This window comes from Perca fluviatilis, chromosome 23, assembly GCF_010015445.1.
Source record: "Perca fluviatilis chromosome 23, GENO_Pfluv_1.0, whole genome shotgun sequence".
NCBI classification, from domain to species: Eukaryota; Metazoa; Chordata; class Actinopteri; order Perciformes; family Percidae; genus Perca; species Perca fluviatilis.
The window spans coordinates 24,209,619-24,229,986 of record NC_053134.1 but is presented as its reverse complement, the minus strand read 5'-3'; the positions used below and the strand labels follow the sequence as shown (position 1 = coordinate 24,229,986).

The 20,368-nt window shown below is 42.0% G+C and overlaps 1 protein-coding gene across 2 annotated transcripts in view; it reads right to left on the bottom strand.

The window, feature by feature from the left end:
* The window catches only part of mkln1 (muskelin 1, intracellular mediator containing kelch motifs), a 39,889-nt gene extending 19,521 nt beyond the window's left edge, over nt 1-20,368 (bottom strand). Inside the window, exons 1-8 of one of the 2 annotated variants that reach the window (XM_039792096.1) lie at nt 20,251-20,368; nt 18,593-18,662; nt 11,922-12,064; nt 8,550-8,638; nt 8,313-8,422; nt 5,212-5,404; nt 3,226-3,342; nt 2,904-2,969 (exon numbers count right to left, since the gene is read on the bottom strand). In XM_039792096.1, the coding sequence (XP_039648030.1) occupies nt 2,904-2,969; nt 3,226-3,342; nt 5,212-5,404; nt 8,313-8,422; nt 8,550-8,638; nt 11,922-12,064; nt 18,593-18,662; nt 20,251-20,330 (868 nt within the window). In that variant the 5' untranslated portion in view covers nt 20,331-20,368. The remainder of the gene's footprint in view (nt 1-2,903; nt 2,970-3,225; nt 3,343-5,211; nt 5,405-8,312; nt 8,423-8,549; nt 8,639-11,921; nt 12,065-18,592; nt 18,663-20,250) is intronic. The other variant, XM_039792097.1, reaches the window with a different exon arrangement.

Below are 20,368 nucleotides of genomic sequence, written 5' to 3'. Positions count from 1 at the left end.
ATTTTTTGGGGATATTAAATCCAAATTCTGGCTTGGAATATAACTTTCCCACCCATTATTTTTTTAAATCCTCAAAAACACATCTGGGAACTACTTAGCGATAAGGTTGCCGAAGAGGACGTGTTGCAACAAGACATTTGATGTTCTGTAACATACTACCGCTTTACAACACATTTGTGTCGTGTCTCTAACTAACAAGCTCGCTGGTCTCTTCTGTGAAAACATGGCTCGGGTCAAACACAGGCCACTGCAGCTCAGGCAGATGGGAGTAGTGTGAAGTTGTGATTGTATCAGAGACTTGTGAAGGAGGAAATAAGCTGTGCCACGACTGCTGCATTTCCAAAAACAGAGGATGGGCCAGGAAAAAAAATTGGTTGTGTATTCAATGAGTCACTGATAATGATCAACGATCATTGATCAACGGATCAGTAAAGCAAATAAAAATTAACTTATTGTACTTTTAGATCAGTTTAAGATTAAAGTTGTGTTTGAAAAAAGAACCTGAATGAAGGTCATCCTTAAGGATACTGTGACCATACCATATGTGTGGCTCCTGGGCCTGGGAGGTGAAGGTAAACCTAGGGCTGGGTACCGAATTCAATACTTTTTAGGCACCGAACGACTCTAAATTACAGAGTATCAAAAAGATTTCGTCATGCAACACCTAAGGAGTAAATCTCATCGGTGTCAGTGAGCCAATAAGCACGCAGCATGCTACTACCAAGATCTAATAATGTTTGTGATTGGCTGCCTAACGTTACAAGTCGTAGAGGCAGGCAGGAAGAAGTCTACGTTAAGCACAGAGACGGGGCTCACGTAGCAGGTGCTTAAATAAATAAATAAATAAATAAAAAAGAAGGATTTGTGCCATAATGTTGTAATTTCTCTTAGTTTCATAAAATTGGTATCAAAAAAAGTATTATTCAGGAACCAGCAGAGGTGTCAAGTATCGTTACCTTACTTAAGTAGAAATTTTGGGTATCTATACTTTACTGGCGTAATTATTTTACAGCAGACTTTTTACTTCTACTCCTTACATTTCCACACAATTATCTGTACTTTCTACTCCTGACATTTTAAAAATAGCCTCGTTACTCTTATTTCAGTTCGGCTTGTTTTCATTCCGGCTTGTCGTCGTAAAAAAAAAAAAAAAAATGAAAAAAAAAACTATCCAGATAAATTGCGCTATATTTTTTTCCCCGTACATTAGTTGTACTTTTATACTTGAAGTAGTTTTGAAAACAGTACTTTTACACTTTCACTTGAGTAAAAAGCTTGAGTTGATACTTCAACTTCTACAGAAGTCTTTTCAAACCCTAGTATCTCTACTTCTGCTTGAGTAATGAATGGGAATACTTTTGACACCTCTGGGAACCAGTAGCCAGGTCACGTTGTTGGCGTTGAAACATTTTTGAAAGATATCCAGCCCTACAGTAGGTAAACCTATGAACTAACCACTGGGTTAAAAACAAAAAAAGAGAGAGAGACTCCAGGAACTTGCTTGGGAGTGGACAGGAATGTATTAACTAACTGTGTATGGTGCAGTAATTCAACATGAGATCATGATGTGTGATTATTAGCTTAATATAAAAAGGAAATGATTACTAAGTATTACAATGGAACCGGGAGTAAAAGTTACAGGACTGTGACTAAAGCCCTTTTCACACGGGATTAGCATTACCTAGTGACCTCTAGTCATTTGTAATCTCTTTTCCAAACTAGTTATTCCAACTATTTTATCATTTGTTTTATTGCTCGTCTTAGCTTAGGAAGCCTGGCAAAGCAAGCTTTTCATTGCATGGTGTAAATAGTTAAATTATCCCTTTTTGATGAAGAGGGATGGGGGATCGCGGGGGGCTGTGGGCGCCGCCGTTCATGACCAACCTAGTCTGTACCACTGCCCGACCGGAGACCTCCGTCCACGAGTCGACGCGCTCCCCGCGGCTTCGTCCGAGGGCTGGCGGTGACGCTGTGTGGCTGCCGCCGGGATAGGGGACGAGCCCTCTGGAGACCTCTACTGGGCCTGGCCCAAAAAGATAAATGGAACCACAACACAAGTGCGGTGCGGTGGCCTGAGCCCAGCAGTCCTCCACGCGCCTCCGGGTAGCCACACAAAACTCTGATGTGTGGGGGGGGAGGGGGGGGGTCATTTCTAAATCTAAATCGCACGAGGTCCCCAGATCCCGTGCGAATAGGGGTTAAGAAAACTTTTTTTTTTCAGGAAAAGCTCTGTGTTGAGACATACGGCACTGTGCATAGGTTCTTTAGCGAGCTCCATAATAACCAAAACAGAAAGTAATTACCCAGGATCTAAACGGTATAAGGAGCAAAAAGGATTTTAACAGGACTGCGGGACAAAGAACACATTTCAATCAAAGTGCACGGTAAAATCATTACTGCCAATCGAGAAAATGGGATTAAGAGAAGAAGAAGAAAAAAAAGGGGGGACAGAATTGGGACGAGACAGGACTGGTGACAAAGAAATCATTTAGGCTCTCCTGCATCAACTTCTATTATCAACTACTGCGAGCAAAACACAGAAGTCAGTGTGTGCGGCCTGAGACACTTCTCTCAGCTCTGACACAAGTTGCAGACACTGCATCACACACACACACACACCAGGCTTTTGTACACCAGAAACAACTTTGGCAGATACAGGAGAAAAAAAAAAAGTCTAACAAAAGCTGCGTGTCTCGGTCGAAACAAAAGCCGTGATGCGTGTGCTACTAAGTACAGAAATGCCCTCGGGACGCTTTTCTTTTGAAGGAGGTGGGCTTGAGGTGGAGGGGAGGGTTAATTTGATTAAACGTAATGGAGCTTGATGTTCTGAGTGTGCGGAGGAGGATGTGAGTCATAGCGTCAGTTAAACAGCCAAGTCATAACATCAGCTGCGTGGGTCTCACCAGTCTGGACGTCAATGACCATTTGATGTCCTCCCCTCATCCCCGGCCTGTTGTCGTCGCCGTCGCCTGCAAAGAGGAGAGGAAGAAGGGGACAAGGGGTGTTGTATGAGAGTGGGAGATGGAGGATGACGCAGAGGAAAGCGAGGTGGGTGGGATCATGTGGGATCGATGGGAGGAGCAGAGGGGAGGGAGGAGGGGAGGGAGGGAGGGAGGGAGGGAGGGAGGCATGGCTTTAGCTACAGGGCCACAAAGCTTTCACCGTGTGCTGAAATGTTTGATCGATACATGGGGAATATTTCCCCACTTGAAAAGATGGTCTCACTGTTCACGTCGTCTCGGTTGATTTCTTGGGCGCTTGTACCTTTGTTGCATTTCGGGATGATCTGACTCCACCTGGGCTTGTACTCCTGCTGGCTGATATACTGGTTAAACAAGCCATCTAGCAAGGAGAGAAGAGGATCACATATGGCAAAATCATCAATTAACCGGAAACCAGGCAAAAAAAAAAAAAAAAAGGATTTGACTCCGTATCATTCAAAATTAAATACATGATTGCAGTCATCTTTACTCTAGGTCAGGGGTCTTCTACGTTTTTATTAAGCCAAGGACCCTTTAACTGAAACAGAGACGGAGCAGGGACCCACCCCAAAACATATATTGTATAAAACTAAGTTGCATATTAAATTGGGCCTTCAATAACATGTAGGGTGGCCTAAAGCCTTTATAAGTACCTTTTTTAGTGCATAGAATACTAAGCTATTCAAATAATAATTGTTTGCATGATTTTATAAATCATGTTTTAATGTTAAACATACATGTGGCACAGGGAATCCATATTAACTATCTGTGGAAGGCCATCTTAGGGACTACCTTAACACGCAAATATACTTGCTTTTAACTGTGTGTTTGCATACGTAAGATGGCTTCCACGCGCATTCTGCGTTCCTTTGGAGCGTAGGTTGTGCACGTCTTCAGAGATTTACGCTACGTGTCCGCACGATGCAATTCAGCACATGAACGTGTGGGTGGGGGGGCAGTATATCCTGCTGAACTAACTGGCTCACCGTGTGTGGTGTGGAACTAGCGGGCTGATGCGACGCCATCGTTATCTCTCATTGGCATAATGAGAGAAACCTACTCGCCATTGTCGTGCTTGGTTTAAAGGCCTAACGTACCACCTGCGCCGCCGCCGCTGGCCCTTTTTCTCTTAACCTAATTGAAAATCATAACTTCCCTGAGTGTCGCCGTGTTTGTTTACGTCGTGCAAACTCGGAAGTTGTCAAGGAAGATCTCCCGGTGTCGGCCAGGGATGACATGGCCCTGATCTGCCCCCTAGGGGATATACGGTTAATCCTCCAGGTACACGCAAAGTATGCGCTTGTCAATGCGTACGCATTGTGAAAAACCAAGTATATTGGCGTCTTTACCTATGGGCCAGTATTAAAGTGCTCATATTAGGCTTTTGGCTTTTCCCCTTTCCTTTATTGTGTTATATATCTTTTTTGTGCATGTTATAGGTTTACAAAGTGAAAAAGCCCAAAGTCCCCCCCAAAAGGACTTACCATCTCCAACAGAAAACCCTGTTCACCAACTGCTCCAAACAGCTCTGTTGTAGTCCAGCCTTTACTTCAGAGACAAACATGGTCACTTTGTAACACACGTTATAATGCCCGCCTAGCTGCTAGCATGGCACGCCCTCATACTCTGCTTCTGACTGGCTAGTAGTCCTTACCTAGGTACTGTCAGGGCACGCCCTCATACTCTGCTTCTGACTGACTAGTAGTCCTTACCTAGGTACTGTCAGGGCACGCCCTCATACTCTGCTTCTGACTGACTAGTAGTCCTTACCTAGGTACTGTCAGGGCACGCCCTCATACTCTGCTTCTGACTGGCTAGTAGTCCTTACCTAGGTACTGAGCATATGCGACTCCCAACAAAGATGGAACAGAAGTGAGATGTCTCGCTCTGTAACTAAAACAGAGAGCTCAACACACAGGGTGAAAAGAGGAGCTGCAGCAAACATGAAAATGGTTTCATAAAAAAACATGGTTTAATAAAAAATTAAACCATGTAAACCTATTCTTTATGAACCTGAAAATGAGCATAATATGAGCACTTTAATGTTTTGTTCTTTCCACAAATAAACAGATTTATATTTGCTAATAATATGTTGGTATTGATGTTAAGACATTTTTTTTACTTTAAATTTTAACTTTTAGCGATAATTTGGTGGCCCCTCCATGCAGTCACTCTGAGGACCCCCCTGTTGAAGATCTCTGCTCTAGATTCATCAGGCCGAGTGCAATACCTCTCACAGCTTTGTCTATGAGCTCCTCGCAGGCGTCAAAGTCTCCTTGCAGCACCAGCCGGTCGTGCAGGTGGGTGAGCATCGGGTGCTCCAGTGCTATCCGAGTCTTCTTCTGCAGCGACTCAAAGGCCTCTGTGTAGTTATGCTGTCGGAAGTGCTTGAGGCAAAGGCGGATGGCTTCCTGTTCCCTGTACTGCAAGGGAACAATGGAGAGGAAACAGATATAAGCGGATATGTGGAACAGCGATGGACTCGAATCAGTCCACAAACGCAACCCATACAACAGTCCCGTTTCAAATATGGTGACGCCAAATAAAACCAAAGTCAAGTTTTTAAATGCGCACACTCTTAATCAAGCATACCCTCATTTAAATTATAAGTTATTCATTGAACTTTATTTAGTATAACGTCTTATAGTCCTGTGTGTGTTAAAGGATAATTCACTTTTGTCACTTTTTTTTTTTTGATGTCACAGTGCTCCTACATCTCAGCTACTCATGTTATTATTATCAGTACAATGAAAATGATAAAAAATGTATCCTTTAAGACAGCTCCGATACATTTAAGAACCTTGGCTCATTTTGCAAATGAACACCAACCTTCATATTCAGCAAATAAGGTATCAAAACAAAAGATCTTTTTGGTATTGATAAAAAAAAAACAAAAAAAGGGTATTGTAATTACAGTGCCAGTCAAAAGTTTGGACTCACTTTTTCATTCAAGCGAATGGGAAAAAGGGTATCCAAACCTATGACTGGTACTGTACATCGGTTTAAAGTGCCCATATTATGAAAAAAACACTTTTTCTGGGATTTGGGGTGTTATTTTGGGTCTCTGGTGCTTCCACACACATACAAACTTTGAAAAATATTCATCCATGCTGTTTTGAGTGAGATACGGTTTCTGAATGTGTCCTGCCTTCAGTCTCCGGGTGAGCTGTTCAAAAATCGGCCCGGCTTGTGACGTCACAAGCCGAAACGAGCTGGCTAGCCGCAACCGTTAGCTCGTAGCATTATCGTTAGCAGTTACTGCGCATGTGCGAGTGCAATCAAAGATAGTACAGAAGAAGAAGAAGAAGAAGAAGAAGAAGAAGAAGAAGAAGAAGAAGAAGAAAAGAGGTCTCACTCTGTAGCTAAAACAGAGACCAGGTGAAAAGAGGATCTGCAGCAGTGAGAGAGAGCTGTGCAGTACAACAAAAATATGGTGTTTTTTGAAAATTAAACCATGTAAACCTATTCTGGTACAACCTTAAAATACAATTATGAACCTGAAAATTTGTAAAATATGGGCACTTTAAAACATTTAAAACCCAGCCCAACTAAAACCTCTTCCATTAGAGCCATGAGGCTGTTTGTTAGGAGTGGGGTTGTAATCTGAACCCACTACAAAATACTGATCCAAAACGTGAAGTTTTATGGGCTAAGAAGATATACGTTTGCATTTATCTTGCCGAAAGTTACCTTATGCTTGGAAAGTGTAGGACAGCACAAACTGGGGTCAAACTGCAATTTGTAATGATGCAGTCAATTCTGGTCTCAATAAATTACATGAAGGAGTTCACATGAAGTTCATCTTGATCGGCGGAATTTAAAAAAGGGACTGAGGCTGGGAAGATGGGAGAACCATGGGAGAAAAAAATGATTAAAACTCTTTCCTATGAATGCGCTGCTGCTGAGTCTGTGTGGCTTGCATTTACAATCCCCGAAGGCTAAGATACAAAATTGCAAAAAGTTAGCAGATTCAATGTTTTCACACTAGTTTGATGAAAGAAAACTGTAGGTGTGATCGTTTCCTAAGTTGTCCTGCTGAAGGACATTTGTGTTGACAACTCAGAGGCACTTAGTAGAGAAGTTTAGTTTTCCTGCCAGCTGATTAATCCATCCCATTGGAGACTCATGCCTGCTGAGTCTGGAATGCACTCTTCCCATCCGAGAACACGTCTCTAAAAGGTTTTTACACACTGGGGACGTGTTTTTTCCGTGCGATTAATTTGCACCTCAATATATTTTTTGGACCGTTGTTTTTGTCAGGAGTACTTTCACACAGAATGCAAATTTTACACAACCATAAAGCGGTGTAATGTTTTTCCGAAACGGGGTCGATTTTTCTGAGCTTTGGCGGCATGAATAAAGTTTAGACTTGTATGTTGGTGTGTGCGTCGATCTCTTTAAGAGAATAGCAGGGCCGGTGTGTGCGTGTGTGTGTGTGTGCGCGGGGAGTGTTTGGTAGAGCGAGTGAGAGCGTGACTGTGATTAGCTTCGGAGCGAGTAGTGACTCTAGAGGCATAGCGAGAGAAACAAAGTGTCTGCCCTGTTCTTTCTGACCACGGTGGGAAATCTGGAGCAGGAGAAGTTAACCCTCTCCTTGATTTCATGTTGATTATAGAGAAGGAGAACCAGGAAATGAGTCGGGGGGGGGAAATGTAGTCTATATCCACTAAGTTCCACTTCCGGGATTGCTCCGGTGTTGCCGGAAATTCCACCAGATGTCCCTCTTTTCGGCCGGATGTCCCGTCACCTTCCCCTTTCTTTTTGTTGACGTTCTAACCTCCGGTGGATTTCTGAGGACTATGGTTAACTGCTCCTCAGATCTCTGCAGGGTAAATCCAGACAGCTAGCTAGACTATCTGTCCAATCTGAGTTCTCTGTTGCACGACTAAAACAACTTTTGAACGTACACGTTCCACCAAAACAAGTTCCTTCCAGAGGCTATTTTGCAGAGGCTCCTCGGCCCCACCAGGCGCTTGGCGCTGCCCAAGAGGATTGTGATTGGTTTAAAGAAATGCCAATAAACCAGGGCACGTTTTTCTGCCATTCCCAGAATGCTGTGTGGACTAGCCAGACCTTCCTCGGCAGCGCTGTGAAGGAAGGTCTGGCAACGCAAGACGAGGGGAAATGCGACGCTACCAAGCCACGGCCAAGGGGACCAATGACCGTTGCGTTCTGCGTCGCGGCAACATGTAGTTAAATTTTTTGAGAGGTGCACGTCAGGCTACGGCGTAGGGTCAGAATCTCCATGTATCTACGTACGTACCCACGGTGACGATTTAACGCAGAAGCATAAATCGGCCTTTCACCCCCCAGGCTACCCTGGGTACCTACCTTGCTGTACCAGTTAAGGCAGGGCTGCACCACATCAGGATCTTCGATACCATGCAGCTCAATGTACCAGATGCTGAAATTAAAACTGGGACCCCAAGACATCAGAGGCACTATGAGACAGCAAGAAAAGACGGAGAAAGAAGCAAAACAGTGTGAAGAGACCGACCTGTTCACAGCGTATGTTTCTTTTCTAAGAGCAACAGAAACCACAGACACTTGCAAACCACAAGCTCTCACCTATTTTGACAAATCTGCAGGGAAACATCTGCTCATCGATCTTGTGCTTTAAGGTGAACGTTTCTTTGTTGTAGTCATTCTTAAGGCCACTGGAAGGGAGAGAGAGAAAAAAAAAAAATAAAGAATGGAGAGGATGCAGCTGCTTCACAAATAACATTATTGGGTTGAGATTAGGGCTGGGCGATGTGAAGAAAATCAAATATCAATCATTTTTGACCAATTACATTGATATCGATATAGCAGGGTTGACTATTGGTGCATTCACAAAATATTTACACAATAAGAGTTTTGATAAATAATCATCAGTAATGTGGATATAATGACTAAGTGAGTAAAGGCAAATAATAGAACTAGTATGTCTGGTAAGTTCAGAAAATTACATCACTTTACTGTAATTCAGCCTTTAAAACCAGGGAAAGGCAACACTTGTGTCATATTACGATGTCAAAAATGTATGACAATATCTAGCCTCATATATGGATATCGATAGAATATTGATAAATTGACAGTCCTAGTTGAGATGCTAACCGCATCGATATACTGGTACATATCAGATAGTCGGATTGGTCGGATGGATTTTTGTGATCCACCAATTACTGAGTTTCAGTTTCCATATATAGCAGTGAGGAAAAAAATAAATCTACATGTGTACATGTATGAGTAAATATGTTTGATAAATAGCAGTATTTCACAATAATCAGGTATCACCAGATAAATGCAAAAGCAACATTAAAACTATTTTTTTTAAACATAACTTAGTCAAATATATTTGAATTTGCTAATTCAAAAGCGTAAGAAATTGTTTCTTCCACTTTCCCACAATACAGCTCCTCCAGGAATTAGTGATCTCATAATGACAAGAATTGAATTCAAATTCAGCCAATTCTGGCTAAAGATTGCAATTTTACCCAGCAACCTCCATGACATTTCGGTAACTGGCACATTTTGCTTATCATTACCATCATATAAACCAATTCAGAACTAAGGATGCACCGATCCAACTCTTTCCTCCAGATTACGATAACTTAACCCTTGTGTTATCTTTCCTGTAGACAAAAAAAAATGTCAAACTTTTTTTTTTGGTCGCCGCTATAGCTTTGGTCGTCTTTTTTTGACACTTCAGGTCGTATGGTCAGGTTGTATGGAACCATCCACGTAACTTTTTTTGACAATTTGGTTGAAAGAAACCCACATTTTTGACGTAGAAACTTTTTGAAAATGGGTCAAATTTGACCCGATGACAACAGGAGGGTTAAATCAGGGTATCCCGATACCGAGTACCGATCTGACTCCTGGCATTTAGTGATAATCACAGTCACTATTATGCACTATGGACTGCTGTGTCACTAGTGGGACATGGCTGTATGTACCTGATAGAGAAATATTGAATTGTATAACTACATTGATAAGGTATTGCAGTAAAGTTCAAATTGCTTAAAAGCACTTCTGGTACTGAACTATTTTTAGCCACCAAGTAGCGGGGCAGCATGACCAAAAGCTGCATGTCTATAAAGTATTTTCTCATTCCCTCCGCCTCCTACAGGCCTTCCCATTGATTTACTAATTCTGACATTTAAAAGTCATTACACGCAAAGATGGAGTAAAATCAATAATAGCAACACTTTTTCCATTGTTGTCTGTCCCACAACTAGGCCTGTAACAAATTATTACATAATTGTCTAATTGTCAATATTTTAAGATAATCGCAATGTCTTTGTTTAACCGTAATTAATTGCTAACATTAGCTAAGGTCTTAAAGCGTGTGACTGGTAATTGCTTTTGTTTAGATATGCTTAATTGTAATGATATAAGTGCTTATTGGTCGGATTATATGTTTTTATTATTATTTCAATAGTTAGTGGTTGGAGCAACAAAATAACAAGGTTAGGAATTTTTTTTTGATAAATAAGAGGCGTTTACTTCATAGGCTGTGTATCTGTGTTATGACATCATCTGGGTCACGGGACAGTGATAGAACCTAAAGATGTATCCTGGGATTCATTCAAAACTTTCATTCGTTTCAAAAAGTAAAAACATTTGACTGAAAGAGACAATTATATTGTTAATCGCAATTATTTGAGACAATTAATTGTACAGCAACATTTGGAATTCTTAACAGCTCTACACACAACTGAACTCCACTCACCTACCAAACGGCGCATAGAAATGAGGTTTGTCCCACTGCAGTGACATGTATCCAAAATGTCCAAGTTTGTAAAACATAGTCGAAACACAAAGCAGAAGCAGGAACCAACGCCTTCCAGGCGATCACAGGTCTTTAAGTTCCCGCAGTGGAAAAATGCTTATAAGGTCAGTAGGGTTGTGCTGATGGACGATATCATCGTCCATCGTGATGGCTGACCGATCTCATGATGGAGAGCCACCATCGTGATACCACGCCCTGCCACCCTGTCAGACACACACTAATACTAGTCTCTTCTATAGCTAACCTAAAAACTTTGCAGGCAGGCGCGGCGCTGTGGGTGGGCCAGCTGTCAGCTGTCAAAATCAAGTGTGTTGGTGTGCAAAGCGCCGCAAGAATCACAACAACCATGGATTGCTGTTGTGGCCAACAACTGGAAACCTTATACATTGTTCGTCTGCTATTTCATCACTAAATTCACTTCTGAGACTTTTTTATGCGAGAAATCAACTACGTACAGCTCAAATATGGGCCGTTTTACGAACATTGATTGCAAATTTGGTCCGACTACCGGCCACGGAGCAGGCAGAGGCGAGAGAGGGCAGGGCAGAGAGATACTCGTCTCCCTTTGACAGTCTTGTAAATAAATTATAATATGTATATTAGAACTGTCAGTCTTCCTCTATCACAGGGGCCGATTTATGTTTTCCTCCATCCTCCTTAGGAAATGGACAGCGGCCGACATGAACACACATGCCTATTAACTCGATAATAAAGCCGTTAAGTAGGCTATCTTTCAACTCAGGACAGCGCCACTTCTCACAAATCCAGATAGGATTGGAGATGAAAAGTTTATCTGACACGTAACCGCGATCAGCGCTCACAACGCTCCACTTAGCACCAACTGCAATGTTTCATTTTAAATGAATGTAGCCTACTGGCAGTCTGGCACACGTGGGTGCTCGGTATTTTCAGTGGGTGCGGCAGCTCTGGAGCACCCGCCCAGGATACCATTCGAATTTCATTTGTTATTTAAAAAAAATAATAATAATAATAAAAATTGATGTAAAGAGATATAGAGATCTAGTAAAATAAAAAGTGCTTTCACCATTCTTTAACACTGAAGCTGCTGAAAAGTCTATGTTCAAACTGCAATAATCACACATGACACCAAAAACAAAAAAAACAAAAAAAAAACAGTTGGACTGGCATAAGCAGTGGCATCTCACCTGGACAAAAGCTCGGTCATGTTTTCTTCACTCATCCCACCAAACACTTTAAACTTCTTCAGGTTGCAGACGTGAGTCTTCTCGTACTTCCCGAAGGTGATGCTCTGAACGATTGCCGGCCTTTCCAATTTCAAGATTAAAAACTGGAGACAAAGAGAGAGGAAAAGGTGAGAGATGGGAGGCTTGAAATGGACTAAAGGCAAAAAAAAAAGAGAGCAGACTTATGATGCTAATAAGTGGGTGGAGGACGGCACTCATGGCAGGCCGGCCACTAGGTAAAGATCCGCTCATTACCTCAATGACTACAGCAGGGTGGAGCTACTGCGTCAGGTAAGGGGCATTACGGACAGTCTATGAGCCGCGTCTACGTGTCACTGGTGCTCTAACAAGCCAGGACACTTATGGCGCTTACCCACTGCTAGTACCAGCTCGGCCCAACGTGCCCCGTCCTCCATTTTCCATTGCAGATTTAGTACCGCCTCACGCGTGAGGCGAGCGTGGCTGGTCGTCATAGCAACGCCGGAGAAAACTGCCATTACCTAACGCGACACACACACAGAACGTCGAAGGTGTGTTCTTTTTGGCATGTGGCTGTTTGCCAGAAGATACATTTAGTTTCAAAAGAAGCTGGAGGCAGCAAAATAATAAAAAAATAAACTAAACTATTTAAAAATTTGTTCGGGACACCCCCGTCTGTCGCTAGCAATGATGACGCAGTGATTAGTGACAATTCTCTCGTACCAATCAGTAGCCTGCAGGTTTTCACGTCACCTTTTGGTATCGCCTCAGCTTGCTTGGAACCTCGACGGAGGTGATACAAAAAAAAAAAAAAAGGACTTTTTTTCATAATGGAAAAACAAAAAAGGCGAGTGGAGGCGAGCAGGTACCATGTAATGAAAAAAAGCCACTAGTGACAAATCGCCAGTGGCCATTAGGCCACAACGAGTGGAGACCACAGGCAGGAACATTGATTCATGTATGTGTAGTTTTATTTTTTGTGACCATTTTTAAAATAAATTATTCTTCCCAGAATTTATTTTTTTTAATTTATTTTTTAGATAGTGCAGATAGAGAGAAAAGGGGGACTGAGTGAGGGGATGACACACCCCAAAGGGCCGCAGGTCGGATTCAAACTTAAGGGGCGCACACTCTACCAGATGAGCGAGAGGTGGCCCCATTTCTTTGTTTTTGTGGAGGTGGGCGTGGTCTGCAATCAGCTGCAGTGGAGAGAGGTGTGGGGATAGATCTGGGCCCGTATTTATCAAGCCTCTGAGAATTACTAACAAGAACACAGCTGAGAATTGACTTAAGAGTAAAAAAATATTGGCCCAAAGCTGCACTTAAAAAGGTTAGTTATCAAGCATCTCAGTCGTAATCTAAGTGGAGTGTAGGACTATATCTTAAGTGTCACTCTTAGAGATGATTCACGACACAAACGGAATTTTGGATGACGACACAGGCATGGACCAATCACTGAATAGATTTCTTTACTTCAGAATATTCTCATAAGTTCACACTGAATGGAGAAATTCCTACAGACTGTGCTGTTGCTTGGAAATTGGCGGTGCTAAGCAACGGCGCCTCTGCAAAATAGCCTTGGGAAGGAACTTGTTTTGGTGGAACATGTGTACGTTCAAAAGTAGTTTTAGTCGTGCGAGAGAAAACTCTGATTGGACAGATAGTCTAGCTAGCTGTCTGGATTTACCCTGCAGAGATCTGAGGAGCAGTTAACCATAGCCCTCACAAATCCACCGGAGGTTAGAACGCCGACACAACGCAATACTCAATACTATCGAATCGCCATCCTTCTAGAATCGCAATAAATGAAAATCATAATAAAAATCTAAATCGGCACCCATGTATTGTGAAAGAATCGAATTGTTGAACAAAGTTGATTTAATGTGCCACTGGAAAGCAGGCATTTAACAACAAACAAAAAACACAGGGACCACTCAGGCAAAGAAATTCTATCAATCCATGTCCTGAGCCTTTATCAATATCATTAATCTGGGATGAAACGGTGATGTAATTCATGCACTCTTCCACATGAATGTCACGCTCAACTTTAATCAATACCATAAAAGCAATTCTACTGGCTTTTGACTCCCCTGCCTAGGAATGGGTATCGTTTAAAAATATTCGGTACCGGTACCGATACCATTACAGTGACGTTGATGCTGTTCCTAAACGATAATTTTTGATACCAATTTTATAAAACAAAAAGAAATTACAAAATGTGGCCGGGTTGGCTCAGTGGGTAGAGCAGGCACACATATACTGGGTGGTTTATGCCTCGACGCAGAGGTCCAGGGTTCAAATCAGACCTGTGACAATTTTCTGCATGTCTTCCCCCTCTCTCTCCCCTTTCTCACCTAGCTGTCCTATCAAATAAAAGGTGGAAAAGGCCAAAGAAATTACAAAATTACGGCACTAATTCATTTTTTTCCCCAGCTCCTACCACGTGAGCCTCGTCTCTGTGTAACAGAGAGTTTTTCCTTTGTTAAGACAGCCAATCAGCAGCATTCTGCGTGCTTATTGGCTCACTGACTGATGAGATTGACTCCTTTGGTATTGAAATTGGGTATTGACTGACGAGGCATATTTTGATACTTGATACTAAGGAGGCAATTCGGTCGGTGCCTAAAAAGTATTGAATTCGGTACCCAGCTCTACTCCTGCCAGGCATTGATCCGGTCCTTTTCGGCCCAGGTGGTCATGAGTCAACATGCGTTAGTAAAGCCGGATGCTCCCGTCGAGCTCCTGCGATGACTCATATGTTGAACTAAACATTTACAGATTCTTGCCTGTAATTTGGCACACACGTTGGTTTAATGGCTCGACGGAAGGGGAATAAACTATTTGAGCCACTTGATTTTTGTGTAGTTTTGCTATGGTATGAATAACATGGGCGAGCGCTGGGAGTTCCCCTATGAACAATACGATGTATGTGCTGTTATCACAAATTCATGCATTTACTTTGTGTGAACATGTTTTTCTTCCAGAGACAGAGTACATCTAGTTCCCACATCAGCGACTATCCACTTTGGACATTCAAAGTGAACTTCACCCATCTCCCTCCTGGGAGTAAAGTTCACTGTCTTGTTCACTGGGTCAGTGAGCTTTCTGAAGCCAATCGAAACATGCCACCATACCAGCTACAATATGTTGTTTGTTTAAGGACAAATCAATGTTGGTACAGAACGGGTTAAACATTTCACGACGTGTATATATTGAAATATTTCTTTTCAGTACTATGGCGTTTTAACTGTGCTCTAGTTGTGTGGCAAGGCCACATATTAGCATGAAAACATATCTGAATGACTCGAGATTGACACCAATTAGAGCTGCAAAGAAGTATTATTTAATTTGCTCTTTTTTTTTTTATTAATCACTGGGTCTATGAAAGGTCAGAAAAATGTGAAAAATGCAACAACAACAACCAACCAAAGTGACGTCTTCAAACAGCTCTTTTTGGCCAACTGTCAGTCCAAAGCACAAAGATGTGATAAAAGACAAGAAACTGCAGCTTATTCACACAACTGAGAAAGCTGGGACTAAGGAATGTTTGGAAATTCTGCTTATGAAATGACTCCAAGGAATCATAAGTGGATGATAAATTCTCTGGAGCCTTTGTGTCTTTAGCCTAAATCTGGGGCGTGGGGAGAGCACTCAAAGCACATAGCAGAGAAAGCCCCACTACCAGTTAGTCAATTTCATAATCATATCTAAGCCATGTTAATGAGCAACTCATTCAGTACATTTTAAAAACATGGTACAAAATCCTTTATTCCACACAAAAAATGCTTTAGTGGACATAGCCTTTTCCCCCAGCACACTGACAGTAAATACACTGACTACTATAGCAAACTGGCACAAAATCACGATTAATTGCACAGTCTACCTCGATAACGATAAATGAACGATAATTAAAATCAATTAAATCATCTTTTCTGAAGCCAAAATGTTTCCAGACGACGGACACAGGGTTTTTTTTTTGGGCACAAGTTGCTCAGTTGACTCGGACTCGCTGTTTGGGTTATCCTCCGTTATGCTTTCCGTGCGGCTGAATGGTCCGGGTCAAGTCACGTGACTGCACACGCGGCAGAATGTTTTTCAGAAGTAGGCCTATCAACAGGAATAAATTATCGAAATTATCGTCGTGGGAAAAAATACGTCGAAAACAGCTTCGGAATGTCGATACATTTACGATTAATCTTCCAGCTCTAAATATAACTAAATAATGTCATCACTCAAAACTGCTGCTCCTATTACATCCTCAAGGTCAGTGCCACATTGCACCTACCACGCTGTTCTTATCTCACTTAAAACAACTAGAGCTGCAAAGATTAATCATTTCATTGGTAAATATTAAAATAATTGTCAACTATTTTCATAATTGATGAATCCGTTTCAGAAAATTCTCAGATTATGAATATGTTCTAGTTTCTTCTCTCCTCTGTTAAAGTAAACTGAATATCTTTGAGTTGTGGACAAAACGAGACCTTTGAGGACGTTCTCTCGGGCTTTGGGAACCACTGATCCACATTTTTCATTATTTTCTGATATTTTATAGACCAAACAACTAAATCGAGAAAATAATCAACAGATTAATCAACAATAGGGAGAGGCCAATTATCGGCCCGTTTTTTGGCAGTTTGCAGATTATCTGTATCTGCGTTTTATTTGCCCGATAGCCGATAAAGTTAGTTAATTAAAAGGTCCGCTACTTTGGCTCCGTCTGCCCCTTCTGTTTCTCTCCCCACTGAGTCTGACTTAATGTCTCCCCCCCCACAACACTATCTGACTGTTACTGTGAATTATGTTCACAGTTTCTCATTTATTAAATAATTGCTTAAAGTATTTAAACAAAGTGTTGTAGTTTGTAACATTCCAAAATCTTAATTTTGATTTCAATATTTTCATTTTCACTGTAAATGCATATCGGTTCCAAATATTGGTTTACCGGTTTCATTAACTTCTAGTAATCAGTATCGGCCCTGAAAAAACAGTATTGGTCAATCCCTAATCGACGATGATAATAAATCGTTAGTTGCAGCCCTAAAAACAACTTTTACCTTGTCTGCCACATCGGCTCTGATCATGTTTGCACTACAATTTCAATTTGCAGTCCACAACAACTCGGACACTACTGCTCAAATGTCTGAGGTCAACTGGCACCAACTTTGTTTCTGTTGATCAAATAAGAACAGGTCAGCAACCTGGTAAGCTAAGGAGTTTGTAAAGAAATGAGAAAGACGTGGGACCTGGCAGTGTCTAAGGGGCCTTTCACACCGACCTCGTTTGGTCTGGACTTTTGGACTTTTCAGTTTGATCCGAACCAAAATTAAAGGAGTGAAACCTCCCCCGGACCACGGTCCGGACCAAACGGCCGAAATGTGGTCTCGGTCTAGATCAAACTGAACCGTGGTCCGGTTTGTTTTCTAGTGTGAAAGCATTTTTTTTTATGGTCGGACTTTGGGACCAAATACAGGAAGTTCTGGCAGGCTATCGTTGCGTTATAAGAGAAGCGTAGCTCCTTTAAGGAATAGCTCAGTACTTAAGTGTGTATACGAGAGAGGGGGACGGTAGATGCGCTCAGCAGAGAATAAATCAGCAGATTACTTGTTAAGTGGTAGTAAATGAACAGTGTAGGTTTCAGTTTGTCTCTGAATTAATATTACAGCTCCTCAAACCCCAAGTAAAGTTCCTGTGTCTTGCTTCTCAACACCGCAACAAAACAAAAAGAGCCGCGCTAGCACGGGGAGAGCAGGAGAGAGGATACGAGAGAACGGAGAAGCCCATCGTCAAACCAATCACTTACAAGTACCGGGAGACGCGGCTCACATATGTGATGCAACAGGACGTAGTTATGTCATGTATAGTTATATAATGCGCTTGCATAACTGCAGTGTGAAAGCCAGCATTTTCCCTGCAATTATAAGGTTTAGGCGCAGCACCCAAGCCGTTTTGGGCACCACCTATACCTTAGGTATAGCAACAATGCAATGTTGATCCCCATTGGACGTCTTTAGCAAGTTTTTTCTTTAAGCTTTTGCAGTGGTTTTTTTTCCCATTATCTGCTTTACCTTTTCCAATGTTTGAGACACAGATATTGCAATAATAATGGTCCAAAATGATGTGTTTATTTGTTAAATTGAAAAACAACGGGGTGGCCTCTAGCTCACCCAGTAAGAGCGTTCGCCCCACGTTGGCGGAGTCCCGCGGGTTCGAATCCGACCTGCTGCCCTTTGCTGAGTGTCATCCCCCATCTCTTTCCCACTTTCATGGCTATCCACTGTCTATGTAATGAAAGGGAAAAGCCCCAAAATATAATCAACAACATTTTCTTGAAGGAGGACCCCTAAACCCCCTGTCAAATATATGCACTTAAGACTTCCACAAATCTAGGGGAAAACTCTGAAACCAAAACTAACCCAGATCAAATGTATACAATGGAACAAAAGCATGAACCTTGGTCCAGACCTTGGTTTGGACTTTCAGGTGCGAAAAGGCCCTTAAAAAGAATGGTGACAGTATACCACACAATTACAAACAGTATAAAAAGACAAACAACAAGCCTCCCTGAACTTCACAATTTGTTCTTAACGCACACTGTCAATCCTCAAGTCACGCTTCATCTGGGGACAGTCAAGTGGACATGGTAGACCTACCTGTGGTGGGTAGTTGCTCTCAGAAGACCACCTGGAAGACTGATCATTAGGTTTGTCCACCAAGATATTCCTAAGAAACCCCAAACAAAGAAAGGTAGAGTTTATTAATGCCCATGGGACATCATCACGACGACTTTTTTAAAATCGATCTCTACCCCAGAGTGGATTTTATTTATTTTGTTACCAACGATTGACCTAAATATTTTCTGTTCATAGGTACCGCTGACGGCAACTTCATCATATCGGTTTCCAGCAATAACAAAAAAAGAGCGAAAGCAGAAACTCCATGTTATGTACTTCTTTACAAATGAAATAAATGTCAGACCGACTGACATGTGATGTGCATTCTTCTTAGAAAACAATTCGCTTTTAGAAATGTCTCATGATATATTGTCTCTAGTAGTGTGTTATTCAACTTCTGTTTTTGTTAAAGAAGGAAAGGAAAATCGCAATACATGAAAATCGCAATACAAATCGAATAGGCACCCATGTATCGTGAAAGAATCGACGCGGGGCAAAAGTATATCGTCCCAACCTTACATCACATCAGTAAAATACTGGAGAAACTGCAGACAACACTCCATCAAAGACAAAGTTATGATAACGTTACAGGAATCATCATTTACTACAAAGCAGAATAAACATGGGTGTGAATGTTTGTGTCGTATAACAATTATACTTGTGCAGGCCCGCTAGACTGTGCTCACAGGTGCAATGAGTCCATTTAATTGTTATTACAGTAACGATAGCTAGCAGACCGTTGTTGTTGTTGTTGTTGTTAGCTAGCAAGCTAACATTCACGTCAGCTACAGCTAACCCGTAACGTTATCTGTATGAGTGCTGAACCAGCAACAGGCGAATGCTCTGAAAATATGCGTGACTTCACTTAAAAATTCTGACATTTAAGAGTGTTTATTTGTGAATGCCATCCACGAAGTGCAACCGCTCGTTTCATAACACCGGTTCCAAGTAGCCGGTAAACAAGCCGATTCGCTATTGCTGCTAAAACAGAGCTGTTTGGTTAGATAACAGCAGCTAACACTTGTTAGCTACTTTAGCTCTGGAGGCCAGTTTGCTAACGTGGACGTTCGTTTTTGACATACTAGTGTGCCGACCTGCACATTGCTGAATCAAATACTAAAATACGGTAGCGTTTTGACAACTATTAGTCTGGAGGATGTGAAGTACTTGATAACCAGTGGCAATACGAAGCAATGAAGGCTGCAGATCCAAAACAAGCTCTTCTCAAGAGATGAAAACATAACTTGACGTAAACAAAGCACCCAAAACGGAGGGGCGGTGCACAAGAGACACACTCCTATCTACTGAATTATCTAATGTCACTGCTGAGTGACATTACACTTTCAGAAGAAATATCGCCCAATGTCGCCTTATCAAACATACAATCCTTCATAAGTAACTCTTTAACGTTACCACGAACGCTTCATCAGCAACATCATCCTCGGAGCGATAACGTATCAACACCGAACGCCCCCTGCAGCCGCTAACCAAGCTAACGCTTGCTGGCTCGGATCGCAGACGAGCTAGGCCAGTCGGGCCAACTCGAAGAAACATTGGTGCATTGAGGCGCTTCAAGACCACTTGTGAACACAACACCTAATGCATACGTCGGGCCAACTAACGTGTGCATTACTCACTCGGGTAAATATGTAGAGGAGTAAGAGCTCCATTTAAAAACGCTGAAAGTGAGGACTCTGCTCTCAGGAACGACAGCCATCTTGTTGCAGAAATACAAGTAGCAGCGGGAGGCTAGGC